This window comes from Neocloeon triangulifer, unplaced genomic scaffold, assembly GCF_031216515.1.
Source record: "Neocloeon triangulifer isolate White Clay Creek 2 clone unplaced genomic scaffold, ASM3121651v1 ptg000002l, whole genome shotgun sequence".
NCBI lineage: Eukaryota > Metazoa > Arthropoda > Insecta > Ephemeroptera > Baetidae > Neocloeon > Neocloeon triangulifer.
Window position 1 is genome coordinate 4,777,813 of NW_026775545.1, and position 24,205 is coordinate 4,802,017.

The 24,205-nt window shown below is 37.2% G+C and overlaps 1 protein-coding gene across 3 annotated transcripts in view; it reads left to right on the forward strand.

Moving 5' to 3' along the window:
- LOC132204357 (neurotrimin-like) overlaps positions 1-19,056 on the forward strand; it is a 113,598-nt gene extending 94,542 nt beyond the window's left edge. For 2 of the 3 annotated variants that reach the window (XM_059632847.1, XM_059632829.1), the window contains 7 exons: positions 8,521-8,679; positions 8,743-8,871; positions 10,092-10,385; positions 11,470-11,535; positions 12,359-12,382; positions 13,979-14,092; positions 16,629-19,056. In XM_059632847.1, the coding sequence (XP_059488830.1) occupies positions 8,521-8,679; positions 8,743-8,871; positions 10,092-10,385; positions 11,470-11,535; positions 12,359-12,382; positions 13,979-14,092; positions 16,629-16,747 (905 nt within the window). In that variant the 3' untranslated portion in view covers positions 16,748-19,056. The remainder of the gene's footprint in view (positions 1-8,520; positions 8,680-8,742; positions 8,872-10,091; positions 10,386-11,469; positions 11,536-12,358; positions 12,383-13,978; positions 14,093-16,628) is intronic. The other variant, XM_059632838.1, reaches the window with a different exon arrangement.
- The last annotated feature ends 5,149 nt before the right edge of the window (positions 19,057-24,205 follow it).

Sequence of the window (24,205 nt, forward strand, 5' to 3'; positions counted from 1 at the left end):
GTTTTGGTTTTATTACTATCCGGCAAAGATGTTCCTTCTTCTTTCGACGCGGCAGCTGGGCTTTCTGTGATAAAATCTCCTCCGGCTGTATTCAAAATAAATTTTTATTCCTTTGTGATGCTGCCGTAAAAGGTCATGTAATGCATGACAATGAGACAGACACACACGACGACGGTATTATAGAAGAAGAGCACAGAGGGTGCGGACGGAGAGCAGATCGTGTCACGCTCCAGACCCCCTCGTTCTCTCTCTGCGTCGACGTCAGTAATAAATAACTGGATTAAAAGCCAAACATTAACAATTCGCGGAGCAAAATCATTACGAACAAGTCAAACAGGCGTGTTTCTCCCTCTGTCTCTCTTTCTCGCTCTCTGCCTTGCACGCCATGTTTGCACTTGGCGACGTGTGCTAGTAGCAAAGTAAGTACATTTGGTGTGTGTGCTGCATAAACAGCGCAAAACAGACCGAAATTCATGCTCTCGCACGACTTGGTCTCCGTTTGATGACGAACGACGACCGTTTTATGGCGCACGCACTCGACACGGCAACAGGATTTATTTCCGCCTACATTTGCAACTGTTTTCTTATGTGTTTGTTGCGAAATGGGCAACGCACACACCGATGATAAGAAGCGCTAAAGTGATACGGGTAGGATGTTTGATCTGTTTTTGGCTTTAGTGCTTGACTGAACGGAGAGAAAATAGCTTTAGAGATGTTTATTTGAAAAATTTGGAAGGTAAATAAAGAAGGAAGTTTTCTTCAAATTTATTTAATTTTAAACTTTTTTTAAAGAATCAATTTTTTGATAATCATTTATGTGGCAATCTGCCTAAAACCGAATGTTCCTTAATTTATTAAAAATTTTTTAAAGACTTCCAAGTCCAGGATTTGCTGCCGTCCCACGCACCGCACAGGTGGAAGGAAGAAAAATTGGATATAAAACGAGATTACGTAAATCTGAGCGCGTATCGATCGAAATTTGAAAATAATAGTCTGGGAGAAATTCGATTCGTGTTTTTCCCTCTTCTTTATTGACAGGTGAGTGGGAGGCAGGACGACTTACACCACCGCAGACTTGATAATCCGCGCGACGATAGTCTCCGCCGCTCGCTTTTATGGTTTTTCATTTATATGCTTTGCGTGTGGTTTATATGACAGGCGTGAGCAACATCCGCAAAGGCGCATTCGATTCTTTTCTTTTTCGGCTCGCTTTTCCCTGCCCCTCTTCTGCGAAACGAAAAAAAAAAATACATACGTACCCTGTCGAGCGAGAGCCGGCGTGCCACCCCCGTGCTCACCCCATCGCCGTGGTGAAAAGGATAGCCGAGTACTTCATGCTGGAATGAACTTTCGAGTTGAAAAATTCCTCCTCACTGTCTCGTTATTAATTTGCTTTCGCCAACTTCGCTTCCTTAATTGGCTTCTTGAAAACTATTTTGTGAATCGAAATTTTTGCTGCTACTTCAGCGGAGGAGGAAACGACGAGTGCCAATCTAACTTATTTTCCTCTCTTCCTCTGCACTGCAGAAATTAAGCACTCTTTTTTTTTATATATACAGAGAAAGTGAACCCCTGCAAAGAAAAACAGACTTTGATTTGTCAAATGAAATGCGAGTCAAACGAACTGAAGCGAAAGTTGCCCAAGTTCAGAGAAAGGACTTTGCGCCGGACTTTCCGCTTCAGTTGCGTGTTTAATGAGCGAAATATTGACTACACAGAGTCGGCATCATTAATCAAAACAAGATAAAAAAATACTACATATAGCACAAGTATATTCGAGAGCCAAGTACTTTAATTAAATCAAGTATGAAATTTATATTATAGTTATAAATCCACGCAGAATAAATGATCTTACAATTAATTTAAAAGTAAAATAGGTGTTTAATGGAAAAATTTATTGTGTAATCATACATTTTTTTTCCAATTCCAATAATCTCCAAAATCATTGTAAACTAACGTTAGCACAATAAAACAATTTTTTAGCAAGTAGTTTTTTTCTTTTTAATTCTTCTAAAACTAAAAACAAACGAATAAAAAAATTATTTGAAATCCGAGTTCCTTTTCTAAAAAATTATTGACGTCATTTATTGTCAAAAGAAAAATCAATTTTAATTCAAAAGTCATCGTTTTCAGCCAAAAACATTACATCACTGAAATTGTTGTGTTTCTCATTAAATTTGCTTAGTGATAGTATCAAATCAATCATTTATATTTACGATGAATCGCTGCATGAGAGTATGTTAAAATAAAAGGAAAATTCTAAATCTCTGGAATAATGAAATAGATTGTACAAAAAGTAAATATTATTCTTAAATTTGTTAAATCAGAATAAAACATTTTTTTTTTAATAATGTTTATTTTAAGAATTAGTTAGAACAAAATGAAAGAAGTTTAGAAGTACGTAACCAAGTCTTGAACCAAGTTCAACTGCGGTCTTTTAGATCTAGAAATAGAAGCAAACTTTTTGTTTGTCGTAGTGCCTCTGTGAACAATTTCATTTTTCAAAATCAGATTTAAAAATAAAATAAAATGTTAATTTAATTTTTTGTTTTACTCATAGTTGATTTAATTAAATTTACACGACATACAATTTAGATATTCTAAATAAATAATGATTTAATGAAATTATTAAAATATATTTTGCTCTAAAATATTTTCCAGCATAAAATCGTTCAATCGACTCACACGATTTGCAACCTCTGGCATTCGCCCTCGCGGCGTAGTCTCGGTGTTGGCACGGTGCATCGCCTAATGAGTCCAATTAAACGCATGACACCAATTACATACACACACAAGCCATCTTCAGAATCAAGAGAGCGTGGCCGAGGTACCTCTGCTCTCCATTAAAACTTAATTGCTCGCGCGTCGTTCGGCGACAATAAATTAGACCGTCGGCTGAAAAGTGGAGGCTGAAACGAGAAGGGGAAAAGAGCAAAAAAGGGAAAAAGAAGAAATTCCCGGCGGCACAAGCAAACCCTCTCGCAGAAATGCGGTCGCCGCCGGTGAATGGGGTGCATCAATGTTGCCGCTGGATGCGGTTCAATGGCAAGAGGAATCTGGTGCCGCCTTTCAGGCGCCGCTGAATAGAGCCAGGTGACATCATTAAAATGTACATACGTGTTTGTGAACCCTTCCTTGCCCACACATTTGCGTATTCACTCGTCGCAAGATTTTTGCAGTCGCATCCGAGAGCTGAATGCGTTCTGCAGGTTGAAACAATGCCACTTAGCTGGCAATTTGAATGTGAATGCCGCGCAAACTTTGGTTATTTGTAACACCCAAAGCTCCTCTTAATCGGACGACGACGACGACGCCTCCTTTGTTTGCAGCCGCCGTCGCCTATCGAGATTATTTCCACTGCCGTGCTCTTTGCAAAGCGACGGGGAAGAAAGAGGGTGGCGTTGACTCCGAATAAACGTCGTCTGTTTTCGCGTTTGTTGTTTACTTAGATATTCACGAGTGAGAAAAATGAGCTGATTAAAACTTTTTTTAATTTTATAATATAGTTGCAGGGAATATTTTAAATGGATGAAAAATATGAGGAGGATAATTTAACATAATGAAATGATAATGTTAACAGCAATGTTATATTTCGGGATGACTATTATGATGGTAATATCCCCCATTACACCATTTCCTTTCAAATGCGAAGAAAAATAATTAATTATTTAAAGCACTGCTATTAAAAATTGCGTCAATCATCAAAAGTTTGATAAAAACGATCATATTTACGGCTATGGTGAAAAACCTGAGTATTTTCAATCACATTGGGGGAGATTTAATAGACTTAGCTCTCCCGGAATAAAAGATATCCCGAGATAAAACTAAAGGGATTAAATTTAAACCACCGTCCTGGGAAAAATATTTTTAATCCCGCCGCAATTTTTTATCCCCAAGTCAATGGTGATAACTTTTCGTAGCACCCTCAACGCGGGACAAACATTTAAGCCACGCTAAAATCAAATCACCCGATTCTTAAAAGATCCTCAACATGCTCAACATGCCGGCACTACCAGCAGTGCCGGCACTACCAGCAGTACTGTTGGATCAAATTGGATCAAACTCTTTCGTCGGTGCAAAACTGTTTGATCAAATTGGATCAAACTCTTCCGTCGGTGCAAAACTGTTTGATCAAATTGGATCAAACTCTTCCGTCGGTGCTAAACTGTTTGATCAAATTGGATCAAACTCTTCCGTCGGTGCAAAACTGTTGGATCAAATTGGATCAAACTCTTCCCTAGGTGCAAAACTGTTTGATCAAATTGGATCAAACTCTTCCGTCGGTGCAAAACTGTTTGATCAAATTGGATCAAACTCTTTCGTCGGTGCAAAACTGTTTGATCAAATTGGATCAAACTCTTCCCTAGGTGCAAAACTGTTGGATCAAATTGGATCAAACTCTTCCGTCGGTGCAAAACTGTTTGATCAAATTGGATCAAACTCTTCCGTCGGTGCAAAACTGTTTGATCAAATTGGATCAAACTCTTTCGTCGGTGCAAAACTGTTTGATCAAATTGGATCAAACTCTTCCGTCGGTGCAAAACTGTTGGATCAAATTGGATCAAACTCTTCCCTAGGTGCAAAACTGTTTGATCAAATTGGATCAAACTCTTCCGTCGGTGCAAAACTGTTTGATCAAATTGGATCAAACTCTTTCGTCGGTGCAAAACTGTTTGATCAAATTGGATCAAACTCTTCCGTCGGTGCAAAACTGTTGGATCAAATTGGATCAAACTCTTCCCTAGGTGCAAAACTGTTGGATCAAATTGGATCAAACTCTTCCGTCGGTGCAAAACTGTTTGATCAAATTGGATCAAACTCTTCCGTCGGTGCTAAACTGTTTGATCAAATTGGATCAAACTCTTCCGTCGGTGCAAAACTGTTGGATCAAATTGGATCAAACTCTTCCCTAGGTGCAAAACTGTTGGATCAAATTGGATCAAACTCTTCCGTCGGTGCAAAACTGTTTGATCAAATTGGATCAAACTCTTCCGTCGGTGCAAAACTGTTTGATCAAATTGGATCAAACTCTTTCGTCGGTGCAAAACTGTTTGATCAAATTGGATCAAACTCTTTCGTCGGTGCAAAACTGTTTGATCAAATTGGATCAAACTCTTCCGTCGGTGCAAAACTGTTGGATCAAATTGGATCAAACTCTTCCGTCGGTGCAAAACTGTTTGATCAAATTGGATCAAACTCTTCCGTCGGTGCAAAACTGTTTGATCAAATTGGATCAAACTCTTTCGTCGGTGCAAAACTGTTTGATCAAATTGGATCAAACTCTTCCGTCGGTGCAAAACTGTTGGATCAAATTGGATCAAACTCTTCCCTAGGTGCAAAACTGTTGGATCAAATTGGATCAAACTCTTCCGTCGGTGCAAAACTGTTTGATCAAATTGGATCAAACTCTTCCGTCGGTGCTAAACTGTTTGATCAAATTGGATCAAACTCTTCCGTCGGTGCAAAACTGTTGGATCAAATTGGATCAAACTCTTCCCTAGGTGCAAAACTGTTGGATCAAATTGGATCAAACTCTTCCGTCGGTGCAAAACTGTTTGATCAAATTGGATCAAACTCTTCCGTCGGTGCAAAACTGTTTGATCAAATTGGATCAAACTCTTTCGTCGGTGCAAAACTGTTTGATCAAATTGGATCAAACTCTTTCGTCGGTGCAAAACTGTTTGATCAAATTGGATCAAACTCTTCCCTAGGTGCAAAACTGTTTGATCAAATGGATCAAACTCTTTCGTCGGTGCAAAACTGTTTGATCAAATTGGATCAAACTCTTCCCTAGGTGCAAAACTGTTTGATCAAATTGGATCAAAATCTTTCGTCGGTGCAAAACTGTTTGATCAAATTGGATCAAACTCTTTCGTCGGTGCAAAACTGTTTGATCAAATTGGATCAAACTCTTCCGTCGGTGCAAAACTGTTTGATCAAATTGGATCAAACTCTTCCGTCGGTGCAAAACTGTTTGATCAAATTGGATCAAACTCTTCCGTCGGTGCTAAACTGTTTGATCAAATTGGATCAAACTCTTCCGTCGGTGCAAAACTGTTGGATCAAATTGGATCAAACTCTTCCGTCGGTGCAAAACTGTTGGATCAAATTGGATCAAACTCTTTCGTCGGTGCAAAACTGTTGGATCTGTTGAATACAATGGCATTGAAATAAACTATATTCGCTTAAACTAACTAATAAAAGATTTTCAACGGAAAAAATTATTTCTTTTATATAGCAGAGTTTTCAAACTATAGTTTTTTAGTAAAATCAAGATTTTACTACTGAAGGATTCTTATTGTTTGCAAATTAAATAAGTATTTGTCTTTTCAACTCGTTTCTTCCATCTAAGCAGGCCATAGATATCAACTTGATTTCATGTTTTACGTTATCAGTTATTAATGTCGACTATAAATCATTACGTTATTGTTGTTGTCTTGTTTAATAAAAAATTTTCATGATTGTAAAATAATGTAAAATTATATTGTATCGTCGGATCTTGCGTGGTTCCTTTTATTTTTCTTTGCGTGAATGGTCATGTTTATTTATTTCAGAATTTTTTCCTTTTTTCCATTTCAGTCTGAATTGATGTTAAAGCACTCTTCTATAGAAATTCTAGTAATTTATTTTAGTATTTTTATTTTTTAATTTATTAATATTTTTGATGATTAATCAGATGTGCTATTTTCAAATTTATCTTCAATGGAGAACAAAATACTAAACTAAATTCCGTATTTAAAAAAAAAAAATGTGTAATATTATGATTTTACCGAGGGTGCTTTTCCCAGATTGATGGCTTTTCAGCAAACCTCTCGGCTGATACATAATCAAAACCGCTTTTGAGCCGGTGATTGCTCTCACCGCGGCCGATTGATGAAAAAGCAAAAGTCAATTAAATGACACAATGAGGAATGAATAATGAACGTGTAACAAGCACTAGAAGTGAGTTGATTGGCCATTTACCGCCGCGCGTGCCATCAGCGAGAGGCCGATTTTTGCCGGGAAACAATATTAATCGCTCCGGTGGCGGTGGCCACGGGCCCGCGTTTTAACAATTCATTTGTGATGACAGATTGAATAATAAATGAAACCATAAATATCGGCGGCAAGCGGGCGCTGCGTGTATACGCCGATTCTATTTTATTGCTGGCAGAGAGCAGGGGCGATGATGCAACCGGCAACGCACACCTCTCACAATGCGGCGCGCAATTGAAGCCAACTGCCGTGATTTTACTACGCCCGTGGGACCAAATCGATCGGCCCGAGGCAACCAACCCTCCCATCCGCCGCCAGCACATCCCAGACGAATTTGTACATTTTTTATAAGGAATTATATCATTTTTTTTGCGCGGTCTGCACGCAAATCGGATGTGAGTGTTGCCAACCAGCGCATCGACCTTTGCTGGTGTCAGCCAGGACAAAAATAGCAAAATATTTAAATAAATAACACGAATTGTATTTATTTATTTAAATTACAAATTCTTTGGTTCAAATAATTATTTCTTGTTATCACACAATATATTTACAGTGAAATGACAAAATTTTCTTTTTGGGTTGTACAAAATTTGCTGTATTTTATTTATGTATGTAAACTATGAAGTTTTTTAATTTAAATTTAGGTTTACAAATAATTGCAACTTCGTGAGGTTAGGTAAACCTGCTAGCATTTTTTTTTTTTTTTTAATTTCAACTAACATTAAATTATTATAGTGTTATAATTTTTTCACTTTCTTCATCTCTTATTAAGCACATTTGAATCATTCAACCATGTACAGAATTGAATAATACTAGTTCATTTTGCTCAATAAATAGCTAATCTTCTAATCTTTCTATATTTGTTTACATTACAACTTCAATAAACAAATGAAGATTTGCCAGGCGTTCCAGGCACTACAGAAAAACTTCAATTTCTTCATGGAAAACTTTGATCAAAAGTAATGGAACTAGATACATTTATATAGATGAAAATTATTTTATAATAACCTTAATTTTAGGTAGTTTTAATCAGGACATATTTTCTTTAAAGCTGACAAATAAATTTACAAAATAAATAGTTTTAAATTATATGAAGTATAGTCATAAAACATTAAAGAAAAATTAAAATATTTATAAATTATTTAAAATTCTATTGATTTTACTTTTGAATTAAAAATTTTAAATGTTTTGTTTAAAATTTGTTTAGACCTTTCTATTTGAGAAGCAAGTACAGATATACGAAACAAATATTTTTTAATCATACAAGATTACAAATTATATTATCCATTCATAATATATGTCTTTTGAAATGTGATTCAAACTACTGAATCCCACGCACTTCATTGACAATGCAGAAGTATATTTTTGGACTTTGCAAACCTGATCTCAGCCTCAACAGAAACCACCTACAATCATTCAAATATCGTGTGATGAAATATTTATATATTATATTTAAACAATCTGTGAATAGATACGAAGTTATATCGCGTTTCTTTTTAAAGATCAGGACATAAATAAATTTTTGGTTTGCTCGATTTGTTTCAGTGCCGCCAAATATCGATGACGCTCTCAGCAGCACGGACGTCATCGTTCGCGAGCAGGCAAACGTGACCTTGACCTGCGTGGCCACGGGGTCACCGTCGCCCAGCGTGCGCTGGAAAAGAGACGACGGCAACAAGATCAACCTCAACAAGTCGCACTCAGGTATATTTTGAGAACGGCTCTTGAGCATTTCGCGTTTGATCATTGGTGAAATGTGTGTTGCAGTGATCGAGTACGAGGGCGAAGTGTTGGAGTTGACTCGAATCAGCCGGCTGGACATGGGCGCCTACCTTTGCATCGCTTCAAATGGAGTGCCGCCCACGGTCAGCAAAAGGATCAAAGTCAGCGTTGATTGTGAGTGTTCTTGGCCGTTTTCTTTGGCTCATAACTTGAGTTCCATCACCGAAATTACATATCAAACATTATTATTTGCACAAAACTTATCATTTTCCGAAAATTTTCATGAAATTCAGCTTTAAACACCCGTGCAAGAATGAAATTTAATAACATTATTGTATAATATATAATTTTTGGCAGCTTCTTAAGGAGGAAAGATCAAAGGAATTCTTTATTACTGCATCAGGAAATTAAAAATCTCTTCTTCGCTGCCGCCGCTGCGAGGCTTTTAAAGAGTGCGGAATTTCTTTCGTCTCTCCTATGCAAAGTCGGTGCCGCCGTTGCGCTCGATAAATTTTCGCATGTACATTTCACTTTCCAGACACGCAGAGAGACGGACTAATAGTGCATTGCAGCGCGTGAGAGACGCAACTATTTTAATAATCACAATCCTCTAGTGCTGTTGTAAAATTATATTGACCCATTTCCGCTGGAGAAGTTTGCGTTGAAGGAAGGCTGAAAACAGACTATCTGAATTCAATGCATATTCGCAACTATATCTAGTGTCATTTTTTTTATCAAAATTGATACGTTCTTACAATTAGTGCTCAAGATAAGAATAATTTAACTAACAATAAAATCAGCTATTTTCTAATTAAATGCCTCAATCTCTTGTTGGAATAATATCCTTAATATTAGATTATTTTAGTACTTTTATTAACAACTGAAAAAAAAATTAGTTAATTTTGTAATAACAATTAAGTTAATATTAAACCATGACTCACTTAATACTAATTTTTTGTTTCATCAACTTTCCATTTACTAGAAATTATTTTATATTTATATATTATTTTAATGAAATCCACGCAAATTAAGTAATCAATCAATCATATATATAATAATAAATGAAGATGCAACCGCAACCTCACAGGGGAACAGCCAACAAATTTGTTCTTCAATGTAAACTAATGGATTTTGGTTAGAGGAGCAGTTATATAAACAAAAAATATTAATTTTTTTTTATCAAATAGCATTATTTTTCAAACATTCAAAGTCAACCAAGAAATCTGCGGAAATCAAATAAAAGATTATAAAGACACTTAAAAACATAAATGTAATAAATATTTCAAAAAGTTAAATGAGAAAAAAAATTAATTAAAATTGTTTTAAATTTTAAATCATTAACTAAAACTTAATTAAAATTGAACATTAACAACTGCAAATTTTTTGTGTTTTAGTCCCACCGATGTTGTGGATCCCGCATCAATTAGTAGGCGCGCCGATCGGGTTCAGCGTGACCCTCGAGTGCTTCACGGAGGCGCATCCGACTTCACTGAACTACTGGACGCGCGAGGACGGCAACATGATCCACGAGAGCGCCAAGTACCACTCGGAGAACACGGTGGGTCCTCCGACGTACAAGACGCACATGCGACTCACCATCCACAAGATCAGCGAGCGCGACCAGGGCACGTACAAGTGCGTGGCCAAGAATCCGCGCGGCGAAACAGATGGCAACATTCGCCTCTACAGTAAGTCCGACCAGCTCGGCCCCCATAAATATCTGATTGTGCACGGGGAGAAAAGAGAGAGAGAAAGAGAGCAACGAACTAACGGCAGAAGGTTAGGCGCCGATCTGGGCCGAGAAGACAGTTTGCTGGCGCCACCTTTCCCCCTGTTTTTGCCTCGGCTCTCCGAGTCGCGCAGGCAACGATTGTTTTTATCCCCGAGCGTCGCCGCGCCTCCAGCTTTTATTAGGACTTTTAACTTAATTAAAATTTTCGTTCGTGGAAAAAAAGCATCAGCTCTGGAAATTAATAAATTGTCTCGCCCGTTTTTCGCCGTTTCGCTTTTTATCCTCCGAGACTTTGATTTATAAGCAAAAAAGGCAAAAGGTACGACGTCGTCTGTCTCTCTCTTTCTCTTTTTCTTCCCCCGCGATTTGTTCGCTCTGGAGCGGTGCCAAAAATCGGAGTCGTTGGATTTTTATGTCCGAATGATGTTACAAGTGGTAAACTTTATGAATAATTCTCTGGCCCGCCCGTCCCTGTCGTGGAATGGGTTTGTTTTCGTGCCGATTTCGCGCACCACCACCGTCCGAAATGGCCAATAAGTTTCTGTTTGATTAGATCTTGCAGAGAGTTTTCTTTGTTTTTGTCCAAAAGTAGAAATTGGTGATAATTTTTCGCTCTCTCGAAGTAGAACAAATGCTTATGAAAGACCTATACCTGCCTGGTTCGCCTGATTTTATAGTACCTTGATTTTTTCGTTCGCTTTGCAAACTTTGCCAGCAATTGTTTCCGTTTTTTTCTTTCTTTATTTCTGATGAGCTTGCTGCTTCTCCGCTGTGTGTACTTTGCTTTGCATTTTTCGCCTCGGTGCGTTCCTCCTACTCAGGCCCTTTCTTCCTTTATTTCTTGTGTGTTCGCCCGCCCGCTTTCCATTCGAAGCAGACGAACTCTCCCAAATCCGCTTACCAGAGCGGGGGTCAAGTCAAAACTTGCTCGCCTAATTCTCTTTTCAATATAAATAGCGCCGAGCAATGGCTTTATTAAAGCTGTTGCTCCTCTCTGGCCGGCCCCTTCTGCCATTTAAAACTTTTGCACTATTTTCCAGCGTCTTCGCCACCTTCTACAATCCCACCATCTACAACCACTCAAGTAGTTACTAAAAGGCTACCAGGTAGGTTTACCTTTAGATTAACACTTTCACTTTTAAATCAATCAATAAATAAAATTGAAAAGATCACAAATTCTCAGCCAAATTTGGAAATGAGCTTTAAATCAAAACGTGCAAACAAAACTTTATTTTATTGTGTTTTTCGTCTTTCCTTTTATGATGAAATTTATTGTTAGATCAAACTTTAAAATAATGTCTGAAAAATACTATTTATTTATCTAACAGTTCTGTTTAATTTGAAAAATTCAGTTCATCTAGAAATTTTTATTTCTGTTAATGAAATTGTTTTGTTGGATTCAATAATGATTCAACTCAAAAATTATTTATTATATTTTAGTATATTGTGATCTTCAAAAAGTTTTTTGGCTTTAAAAAGAAAAAAACCAATTAAAAGGAAAAAACTGCAATCATTACTTTATATTTCGATATTCATAAATTTTCCTTGGTAGAATCAAATAGAAAAAGATTTTAGAATATTAGTGCAGAATTTTAAAATCATCCTTCCTTCATAGAGCTCAGCAAACTTATTATTAGTTGAAAATTACGTCAAACCTCCTTCTTGACGGCGCATTCTATTCTAACTTGTCCATCAAACTCAACTACCGGCAAAGCACCAGAGTAAAATGCAGCTCGCTGTTAGTTTTTATGCTTTTCCGAAGAGCACAAAGTCGTTCGAGTGCAGTTTGAGTAGTTAGCAGGTGCTCTCTCGCCCGTCGCGTAACTTTGTGTAACATTAGGCCTGGTGTTATATTGCGCAAACACGCCGCGCGCCTGCAGCAACAGGAATATGCAATTTAACACTTAATCATCTTCCGTTTTGTTTCAGATCCCGTTGAAACCAAGAATAAAGGTGAGTCGGTCGGCGCCACCAACAAAGCAAAATTAATTACACACTGTACCATAACTCGGAGCGCACATTATCATCCCAAGTACACCCCCTATAACACGCGGCATGCAACAGAGCAGCGGAGCAACTTTTCAAATGCTCCTGTATCGATTTTCTGCAACTCACTCACACTAACGCGCTGCACTTTTGCAACAAAAACAAGTGCAAGGGCCGCCACCGCACACACGCTCGATCGAACGCTTATTGGCTCTGTTACGCCCAATGCAGCGTGAAAATTGGCTTTTAATTGCAACACCGCAAAACTTCCACTGTTGTTTCACCACAAATAGTGAATCCCGCAAATTGGGTTATTAGCAGCATTTTTTGCACTTTAGCAAAAATGGAAAATTGATCAATGTGCAATTAAATTGCAGTAGCTCTAAAAATTAAAATTTTCATCTTCATTTTTATCGTTGTTAAAGGTACAAAGGAAATTAAAAGATCAAAAGACAGTCTAAGATGACTGTTCTCATCTTATCGCTTATCTAAAAATTAATTATAAACAATAAAAATAAGAAGAAAATTGAATTTATTTTTAACATTGCTTTATTTTCATTTTTTATCATTTGTTATTTAATTTACAAGCATGACCAGATAAAAACTAAAATTTGAATTTTTGGATCAAATAAAAATTCAATTTCATAATCAGTGCATTTTAAGCTCGGTTAATCGAATCAGTTTATTGTGTCCTTTTTTTCCACCATGAAGCATATCGCATATTGCTCGTTTTCCGCTGATGATTTTCAACACTGCACTTTAAACCAGCTTTGTGTCAACAGCCGTATAACATTTTTTCGCCATAAAGATAACGCACGCATCCGCCCGCTTTTCTTGTTAATAGAATATAAATTTCTGGGCGGCTATAAAATTCGAGGAGGGTCTCTTTCGGCTGCTCTTTGGAGCCGCGTGTTTATTTTTGCGGCCTTCCTTCAAGTATCTCATTTCCATCCCCCTAAAATTGCCGCGGCTGCTCTGCTCGCTGCTCATTTTTTGCAATGCAACTGTTGCGCGCCTCCGCCCTCGTTCGCTCTCGGCAGCAGAGGAATTCACGATATCTTTTGACAAAAAGCCACCGGTCTTGGCGAACGACGACTTTTTGTACTCTTTATTATTTGCTTGTTATGAATATAAATATTATATGTCTCTGTTGACACAATATTAATGCCTTTGTAGCTGGCTGAGTGAGAGCTCGAAAAATTCATTTCTATGCAGATTTTTTTAAACAAGAAGGAGAAAAATTAGAATTGTATTGCTCAAGAGCAGCTCCAGAGTGCTCATTAATTTTTTGTATCTGCCCATGGCCGGTAGAAAGACTTATTTTATTGTCATCAAAGCAAGACTTTAAAATTTTTCACAATGATTTTTACATAAATTTTAATGTTACAAATACAGATAACATGAAAAGATTTTCAGATTTCAAAATTTTTTTAGAATCTCCGCAACAAAAAATTAAATTTTCTGAATTTGTAAAAAAATGTATTAAATTCTTGATTTTTGAGGATTTTTATAAATAATAATAATTTTCACTTTATTATACAATCTATTGTTTTCAATTCCCAGGTTCCAAGTACCAGCCACCCAGCATTAATGAAATCAACAACTTTGACCAGAAGTCCAACTCGCACGAGGCGGGAAAGGGCAAAAAGCAGGATTGGCTACAGAGCGAAAATGTTTGTAAGTATAATTTTGCTACAATTATTCAAATTGATTCAAATCTCTTTTTTAATTTAAAGACTATATTGGTGGTTGCGAATGTAATTAGGTTATGCTATTATTTTTAGTTACTTTTCCATTATCAGAATGAATTAAATTAAATTACAATTTATGAGACCAATTCTGAAGAAAGACGCAGCTGGTTCAGGCTCGTAAATTTTGATTTCTAATAAACTGAGTGTGAAAAATGTTAGTACTTTTATTTATAGTAAAAATGTTATTTAAAATATCTGAAAATCTCTTGAATGTACAAACAAAAGTTGCTATTTCCAAATAATTGCTATAAATTAAAATATATATATATTAAAATTAACTTTTTAAACTAAATTTTTTTTAATCGAAATATTTAAATATAAAAATTAAAACTCATTGCAATAAGTTTACTTTTAAAAAAAATGCATATAAATATAATTTTTAATTATTCAACCAAAAAGTATTGTGAGGCGCCAAGAGTTAAAGGCAACTTTGGGTTTCCCGTTGCCAAAATTGCGGTCGGTGCTGGTCGTGTTTTTCAACATTGGATGGTCTCATGAATAAGCCGGGACTAGGAACGGAGAAATGTCTCGCTGACACACAGGTTTTGATGCAAATGCGCGCGCGTCACACCGAACTGAAACTCAGCAAAGAGCGGTGTGTGTAACTCTTTCAAAGTAGAGCACACCAGCTCTCCGATTCCACTCGAGTAAATCTGGAATTTGATATATTCACGTTGTAGAAATAAATTACTGCGATGAGCCAAAGTTGGAGGGCGGATTTCTCCCCTAGCTCTCCTCTATATATATCGACGCTTTTTATTGCTGTTAGTCGGGGGCACGCAATAAATATCAAGACACATACACTTTCGCTGCCGAGCCGAGGCAATTCAATCTACTTTGCTTTGATTTGTGTCGCCGCCAGTGTATTAATAATGGCCGGCGGGATGACCCGAGCCAGGCCTAGGCTCGATCACTCGCTTCCTCTATCAGCCGGACAATAAATCACCCGATTCAATATTCAAATTGGACCGAGCGCGCCCTGTGTTGTTGGCCCATCGGTGCTGATTGGGAAAGCGTACATAATAGGAAAATTTGTGCGATTCGGCCTCTATTAGGATTTTTGTCGCATTGACCACTAAAGGGGCAGCGATTGATGTGTCCCATTACGATATGGTTATGATTTGCGTCGGCATGAGGAATTTTATCAAATTATCATAATAAAATTCCACAACATTTTCCATCGAAGCTATTTTTTCAGTAAAAAAATAAAAAAATGAATTTATGAAGAATGTTTAAACAGCCTTGATTTATTCCAGAAATTTTTCAAAGAAATGTAACATAATTTTTTGTTGGAAGAAATTTTTACATTTCAACTGCTCATGAATGCAGCATTTTTTTTACTATTCATGGAAATACCGACGCTGAATTCGAGCCCATTTTGCCTCATTTTGATTTGACACGCGTTTTATATCATCCCAGCAATAACACGGGCTGCCCACGTTTCCCCCAAATCTCGTCTTGTCCTCGTTCCGCCGTAACAATGCGCAAACGACGTGTCGGCTGTTAGGTTCTCTCTTTCGTAACAATGGTCTCGGACACCGCGCGCTTTTTGACAATGCGAACACGGGGGCACCAAATTGAGTTTTGAATATTAGATTACGTCTCAAAAGAAAGACCCGGCTGTCTTTGTGGCCCGGCCCAATTTCCGCGCTTGATGGAAAAGTTTCTTTTGTCTGCATATTATAACAATGTACTTTCTATTGAATATGAAATGTGTTTGCGACGCATTGGAAACTTTCCAGCCTCATTTGACATTTAGCCGATAAAGTTTTATGTTCAAATTTGTATTATTCGTTGCTCTATAATTTGAGATAAATAATTCAACCAGTTCCGGCTATTCTTTAACCAAAGGATTTAAAATTTAATCCAGCATATTTATTCATTTTTGTCTCCGCGGTTTCAAAAAAGTTGAAAAAAATAAAACTTTATTTTGCTACCATCACAACATTATTTTCCAATAAATTCTTTAATTCGTTAAAAATACCAAAGAAATTGTTACTATGTTTACCTTATTCTAGAATCAATTCTGCAATACTTACGTTTATTTTAAATATTTTTCATTTATGGGTTATGGGCCATCCATTTTTATATTATTATTATTTTTGTATGTTAATAAGAAACGGAATTTTATTAAATTATAAAACTTTTTCATTTATATTTTAACTTAACCGTTTTAAAATCAATTTTTATCAAATAATTTTCTTTTGTTTATCAAAATGTTCAACTGCCAAAGTTGCTTCTCAGTTGAATTTGGGTTGAACAAGCGAATCACTGGCATGTAACTTTGCTCGCTCCCCAAGCCGCGCCAGATGTTTCGGTCTACCGAGAAATTTGGCACCCGAGTCGCATTTAATTCACGATACACAATTCTCATCCGCATACATTTGCGTAAAGCCCTTTTCCGCCGAGCTAAAAGCAAAGGGGGACTGACTAAGTTGTTGTTGTTGTTGTGCCTGTTGCAGCGGCGTCGTCCGTTCCGCTGGCTGCAGGGATGGGACTCGTCGGCTCTCTGCTGCTCTGCCTTATGACAGTCAATCTGACGTTCTTCAACGACGCCAACCTCCACCTGAGGAGCAGTTAGACTGAACGGTGCTCCGGCGGCGAACGTAAGAATTTCAAAAGAGCCTCCACCACGACTGACTCTCTATCTCAAGATGCGCGTTAATTGAAAAATAAAATTAATTACTAATGGACGGTTAAAACGCAGTTTAAAAGTAAAAAAATTAAGATAACGGACAATTACTACGAAGATGTTTAAGTCAATGTTGAAGTTGAAGAGCAGAAGCGCCAAGTTATGTTTTTTATTCATCACCTCGCACTTTCTACACACCCACGACAGAGGATTTGTCCAAAACACTGCACCTCTCTATTGTATGGAAAAAGAAAAATAGTATTATTCTCTCTGCGTATATAATCTTACCACTTTCTATATAATTCTCGCTCACAAACGTGCATGTAACTTTCGATATATTTTTTCGTTCGGATCTCTTTTTCTCTATCTCTCATTGCACCTGGGGACTATTTCGGGATCTGTTTCCGAAATCATTTTCTGCAATACTCACGACACGCGTATATGAAATGTACGTTAGTTACTCTGATTGTAATATCTTGTAATATAAATTCATGAATGTGCCACAGGAATAATTTTGCGTGGATCCCCCCTCTGGTTACGCGGAGCTTTAAATATTTATGTGTTTTGTTTGCGTAATGAGTGATTTTTGAGGACATACAAAACCACCAGAAGGCGCGATTCAAGCAAAAATATACGTACTTTTAACCAACTGAGCCGTATTTGGAACAAAATTCATCTAATTGATTTTCAGAATCTACTGAAAATGATTGAATTGCATCTTTTCCTCTCAGAAAAAATTAATTAAATTTTCCACCACAACAAATGCTCAAAAAAACTATTTTTTTTTCTTTAAAAATTATACACCTAATGTCTGCGGTTTTCGGATTGATATGAAAATGTCAAATTAAAAACTTATGCGTGGATTTGTAAGCTGGAAGATCGAATAGCAGTGGAGTTTAGTGCAAGATGAGCTCAATTATATTCGTGTGCGTGGCGTGTTTCGGCAGCTTGAGAAGCGCATCCCCAGAAAAAAAACAGACCCAGTGTATATGTAGTTGCTCAACTTATTGAATTATAAATTGTTTCAACCAATTATAATCGCCACGTCGTGCGAATCAAGCTCGAAAAGGATACGCAGCATAAATGCATATATATTTTTGCAATTAATTCACGATATAGGTTTTTTCAATTCGGGAAAAACGCTTGACGTGTCCGTATATAGTGTAAAATTAATGCCAGGCGGAATTACTTAGTTTCGTCTAAATTGGGATTTTTACGAAATCCTTGTTATATATTCACATCGATCCTGCTTGCAAAGGTGATCCTCTCTTACGTAAGTGCTGTACATCACCATAATTTGATGCAGGGTAATGATTAACAAACATGTGTATTAAGAAGGTGAAAACGCATTAACCAACCTATGGAAGCATTAATATAAAAAAGTACCTTGTAAAAATATTCAAAAAAAGGAATAGCAATGAGGAAGAAAAATGTATGAACTGAATGGCTGATACTTAATTATAAAATAAATTAAACAGAAACATGCCTGTGTGATGTCGGTTAAGAAACCAAGTCATTAATAACTATTGATTTAATTATTGCTCGGAAAAGTCGGTGCCAAAGAAATCTGTGGATATTATTATGGATTTTAGGCACTAACTTTTCATAGTTTTTAATTTATATTTCCCACGTTATAAAGTTTTTAATATCTAATTTTTATTCTCTATGTACGCATCTTATCATCGACATTTCTGCGCTGAAAAAGAAAGAAAACGATTTGACTTACAAATTTCCTCTTGCACTTGAATTCAAAAGTTTGTTCATTGATACAATGGAGTTTTTCATCACATTCTTGCGTGTTACATTTTTGTCTCCTTTCATCAAAAAATCCGTGTGCCAATGTAAACAGATGACAAACGCTGCGCTTCAATCAAATCGTTTGAAAGGCAAATGAATTGACCGTAGTCTGTATTTTGGCACCGTTTTGTGTTTTCGCTCTTGGGACAAAAGAATCCACGCGATCCCGTCCTTGCTCACTAAACTGTGTATGTAGTTGGTAATTATTCGATTGCGCCCTTTGTGTTTTAAATTTAGCGAGCGATGTGTTTTTATTCTTCTCAGTACATATTAATTCGTTCGCTAATCGTCGACAAAAAAACCGAGACGATCTTCGCCTCAGCTAGACGTGTCTAGACAGCAACAATTAATTAAACAACGTTTGGCGCGAGTGCAAGCAAGAAAAAAAGAAGAAACAATTACGACAAAAATAAAATAAACGCTATTTGTTATTATGAAATGTTTACAGAAATAAAGAGAAAACCGAGATTATTAAAATGGGTTTGTGATTTTTACTCGCTCGACCCACCCTCGCTCTCTCCGCTCGGCCTTTTACACTCCCTTTGGCACGCACAAACGTTCGCGAATGGTTGCGTTCGTATTCCACGCTGCTTTTTACAGCCGACGGTGTGGCGTTGTTGTTGTTTTATAGTTTTGATTACGACTACACACCCGACGTGCGCATTTGAAAACCAAAAATAATGATGATGATGCCGCGGGATTTATTTAGTCGGCAGTAAAAATTTTATTCCTGCTTGCTGAGGTGATAAAATTCCGGCACCGCCGCGTTAATAACGCGCCGTCACCGTCAAGTGTGCGCATTGTGAGTGCAGCCAACCCCTTTTTAAACACTTTATTGCCCCTTTTAATTTTGCTCATATTCGCCGAATTTCGGTTCTTAACCGCCAAACTCGCGGTGAAGTGGAAATTTTGATTTGTTTAAGGGGACTGTTGTTTTGCCTCAACGTCAGGTGCTGATGGAAATAAAATTTAATTATTTTGCATTAAGTTTTAATATTCAAAGATTTTATTCTACTTTTAAGAGTTTTAAGTCTTGTATGTGGGTTTAATTTTGGTTTGATTAGAATTATTTTTTTTATTTTTAGATACAGATTCTTCTCCTACCAGAATAACTTGAAGCCAACAAGCAACTCTGACGTCTGAAGAGCGTGTTTGTATATTTTCCTAGGATATGGGATTTTGTGTCAGGTCTGTTTATCCGCAAGGAACAGATTTTCCCATCAGTAGCAAAGGGCACGCACCTAATAAAATCACATCCATATTTTCCCATCACGCAGCAGGATGAAAGTCTATGAGCTCGAAAATTAAATTAGCATATCAAAGGAAATCCATACCTTCCCCATTTCTCTGTATCCGACACGAGGTGCGTATCAATGCAACATTGGATTAAAGGAAAACAAGCAAAAAATATTTTTTGATCTTCACGCTTGATTCTTCTCTTCGGCGGGTTTCTCTTTTTGGGGTTGTCCCCACGGCGGAGAGACGCGTGTGCATCTATTCCGGCCTGTCTATTGCGCCGAACCCTCGCCCGCGTGTCCCCTGAGATGTGTGCCAGCCAGGCGATCTCTTTGAGAAAATCCCTTCTCGCTCTCACACAACACAGTACAGCAGCGAAATAAGAAGAAAACACACACGCACTTTCTTGCTTTTGATATTCAGCTGCGGCGGCTCATTCTTTTTCCTTTGATGGAATTCGTGATAAAATAAATACACTCTAACGCAATTCCTGCCAACAAAAGGACAACGCGAGCTTCTCTCCTGCTGGTGTTGATGCCGAGTGTGAGATCAAAACTAAAATATATACGGAGAGAGATGAAGCTCACTTATTTGAGAACCCATTTTTAAATTATATAACAAACCATTTTAAAAACATTAACAAAAGTTCATAATTAATATTTTTATCTGTTTTTGATTCAATATTTATTCTTAATTTTATTTTTATAGCGCATTTAAAATATAGTTTGTATAAATATTATGTATTCAACTCTATTGATTTCTTAAGTATAATTGAAAAATTTGTAATCTATAAAAATTAATTTTTCCTGCCATATACTATGCTTTATATTTTGATGCCTTGAGCCCCTTGAAAGGTAAATATCCTCCGCTGGGATTGATCTTCCTATTTAATTAATTCTTTATTTAATTACTTGAATTATAAAGTAAAAGGAACGTAATAAAAATAACTAATAAAAACCATGTCGCGCTTCTCTGTAATACAAAAAAAATCCCTTAAATTAATTACGCATATATACCTATAATTTTATCTAACTACTTGGAACGAGTCTTTTTAGGTGCAACGACGGGGAAAAAACATTTATGGCTTTTGCTCTCCCTCCGGCCTGAGCAGCTCATCACTCTACGAAGACAAAAGTTTCGGTGGACATTAATTCCGTCCACTGTGCAAAAGCAATTTGCGCCGCAACAACAGCCTTCGAGAACTCTCTCCAATGCTGGTAATTTCATTACCGAACCAACCAACGTATGTGCCCGAGTTGCTAATGCAAGGGGCGCGCTTGATCAAGCGGCTGCATGGAGATTTGACACAAATAAAGGGAAAAGCATTTGGAGATATAGAAAAAGGGAGCAGGTTGTAAACATTCCGGCCGAGAGCGATAGATAAATCTTCATTGGCAGTTGCCTCAAAAGTTGGAGCCTTGTTTTCGTGCTCGCGTCGCCGAGAGACTCTAATCAAGTAAAAACTAAGCCATTAAATAAGTTTTGCTGCCGCCGCCATCGGTGGCCATTTCATCTTATTGTTCGATCTGCAGTCGCCAAGAGGCATTTTCCGGATACCTCCCGCAAAAGTTTTTTTATTAATACTGCATATCTGTTGGTCGGAGCCAAAAGAGACCCCCTCGCGCCCCCCAACGCCAGCAACCTCCAGGGCGTAGGAGAGAGATCTGCTTAATTAGATAATCTGCAGGTAACAAGGCAAACCTCTATCGGGCGAATGAAACAAAAATATCCCCGAGTAAGGTGAGCGCACCAGAGTAATGGCTTAGTGTGCGGTTTTATCTCTGCGCTGCATACGCACCCCTTTCGCTTTTTCCCTCCAGCCAAATCCATCTTTCTTCCTCGCCGAGCTTCCGCCCTCGCTGCTCTCTTTATATTATGGCAGCCAGAGCTGGCTGCGAGGAAACGTGTCAAACACTCGAGAGGTTTAGTGGCGAATTCGAAAATCAAACGCCCCATTTCGTGTACGGGCGCCTTTTGATGCGGAAAGCGTGTGACGGAGGCCGGGCTTGCGCGAGGAGAATTTTTTTTAGATGAAACAGCGAAAAATTATGAATAAGTTGGGGACCCGGAATTTCCTCAAAAGCATGAAAAATTAATTTTAATATAAAAAAATTAATAAAAATAAATCAGCTGTAAATAATAACTTTTTTATATTTATGAAAACGCAAGAGGGAAAATGTGATCCTGAAATTTCAAATCTCTAAAAATTAATAAACAATCAGAAAACTTAAAAAATGAATATGCATTTAAAAATTTCCATTCTTTATTTGGATATTTCTATATTAAATATGCTTTGAAAAAATCCAGCATTGAAATCCAGCTTCTCTGCCCAACCGGCAACGCCCAAGAATTTCAACAACAGAAATGTGATAATGTTTGCCAAGGAATGAAAAAAATGGAAATTAATGCCGTTTTGGAATTTGAACAATTATAATGAGACTTAATTGCATCTGAGAAAAAACTAAACAATTTTTTGTTATTAACAAAATGCAGGTCACGAGAAGCGGCAAAGTTCCGTGAGTTCCTCTTCAAGTAGAAAATAATAGTATAGTCGCTAGAATAACTTTACTTTTATATCTTTCATTTATTACCCGTGCACTTTTCTCGCCAACCGTAGTAAGCAGAAAAATGCTTCGCTTTCTTCACGACTTCTCCTAGCTGCTCTCCGCGGTTGGCAAAAAGACCAATTTTCTCCCAATGTCCAATGGACGAGCTAGTTAATAAAAGAGAAAGAAAAACTGGAGCGAGCCACCGACGTGTTTCTGGTTTGTGTTATTTACCCTCGACTCGACTCGACCGGACGGACTCCGCTGTCACCACACCAGCTACAAACGAGGTCGCCTCATCGGAGCTAGGCATTTCGCCCGCCACTGCTGTCAAGCAGGTTGCATAAGTTGCAAATTCACAGGCGTTAAATGAAAGCTGCGACCAATGAAGTTATACAGACCATTCATTTGCGGCATGAAATTCAAAGTTTGATCTAATAATAAATTTCCTCAAGTTGCATTCAAAACAATTATACAGTTTAAATTATAGAGTTTGAGTGGCAACTCATTACTACAGTTGCAAATTGAATATTGGGGATTTGAAGTGTTTTTTTTAATAATAAAAAAATTAAAGTATGGAATATATGGAACAAAGCTTTTCTATAATCTATAAACATTGCCGTGTATAAGTGATTATAATTTTTTATAAATATTTCGAACAGACAAATTTGAAGAAATAATGAAGTGAAAAAAAATTATTAAAAGTTGAAGTAGTTTAGTAATTCTAACTAAATGACTAAAATTTCATCAATGTTACCTTCAACAATAAATATATTTAAATTTTTCTTTAAATTATTTACAAGTTTCATCATATAAGCAAGAAAAAAAAATATAACATTTCCAAGCCTTTTGATTCCTGATGGTGATCTGGCCCTTTTCTATATATAAAATCCGACTCATACACCAAAAAAGTTGTGTTTTTTCCTATTTCCATGACATAATACAAATACGCACAGCAGCACAATAATTTGAGTCAATGTGATTTCCCTTTGAATATAAACGGAAACCCGGCGCGGTCAAATTTGCGGAGCCAAAACGAGCAGGCCGACCTTCTGCTCTTTTTCCTTGAATATTAAACCCACGTGTTGTGTGTATATGTGTGCGTTTGTCCGGCTGCTGCTTATTCAAAAAAGATGTATGCCAGATACGCGCGGTATTGACAAGCCAATATATCTGATTTCGTCTACCGTTCAAAGCCTTGCAGCCGACTGCTTTTTTCTAATGGTAAACGCTGCGTTCCACATTATTGTGCCTGACTGGATAATTTTTTAATCAGGAAAACTCGGCCTTCGCCGTTTGCATTCAGATATAGGAAATGAAAAAGGACGGCTGCTGAACTTCACCTGCTGGGAAAAATCTGACTGTTCATATTTGACGATGGAGAAAGAGCAGCCTCTCTTATTGTCCGAGCTTGAAGCGGCTGCATGTTATTCCACCCGTGTATTAATTTCCATATCAGCTACCAAAAACAACAGGCGGCGGACAAACAATAGCCTTCGTTGGCTGGTAGCACAAGCAAGTTTTCATATAAAAATATAAAGGTTAAAACCGATACCTGCGTCTATCATGAAATAAGCAGAGAGGAAATTAGGAGAAGAGTTCTAGAACATTTCTCAATTTTGAATGAGATATTTATATGTGGTAGAGTTTCAAGAGCTGATTCATGGTGATTAAAATTTAATTAAAGTCGGCTTCTCCTCAATAGGTTTTGCGAGTGGTTTATTGCTTAAGTAAAAACAATATTCTGCTCTATATATTTCAGAACTCATCGGGGAATAATTGCCGACTTTAAATCCAATTCGCCACGAGACAACTATAATCTTTGCAA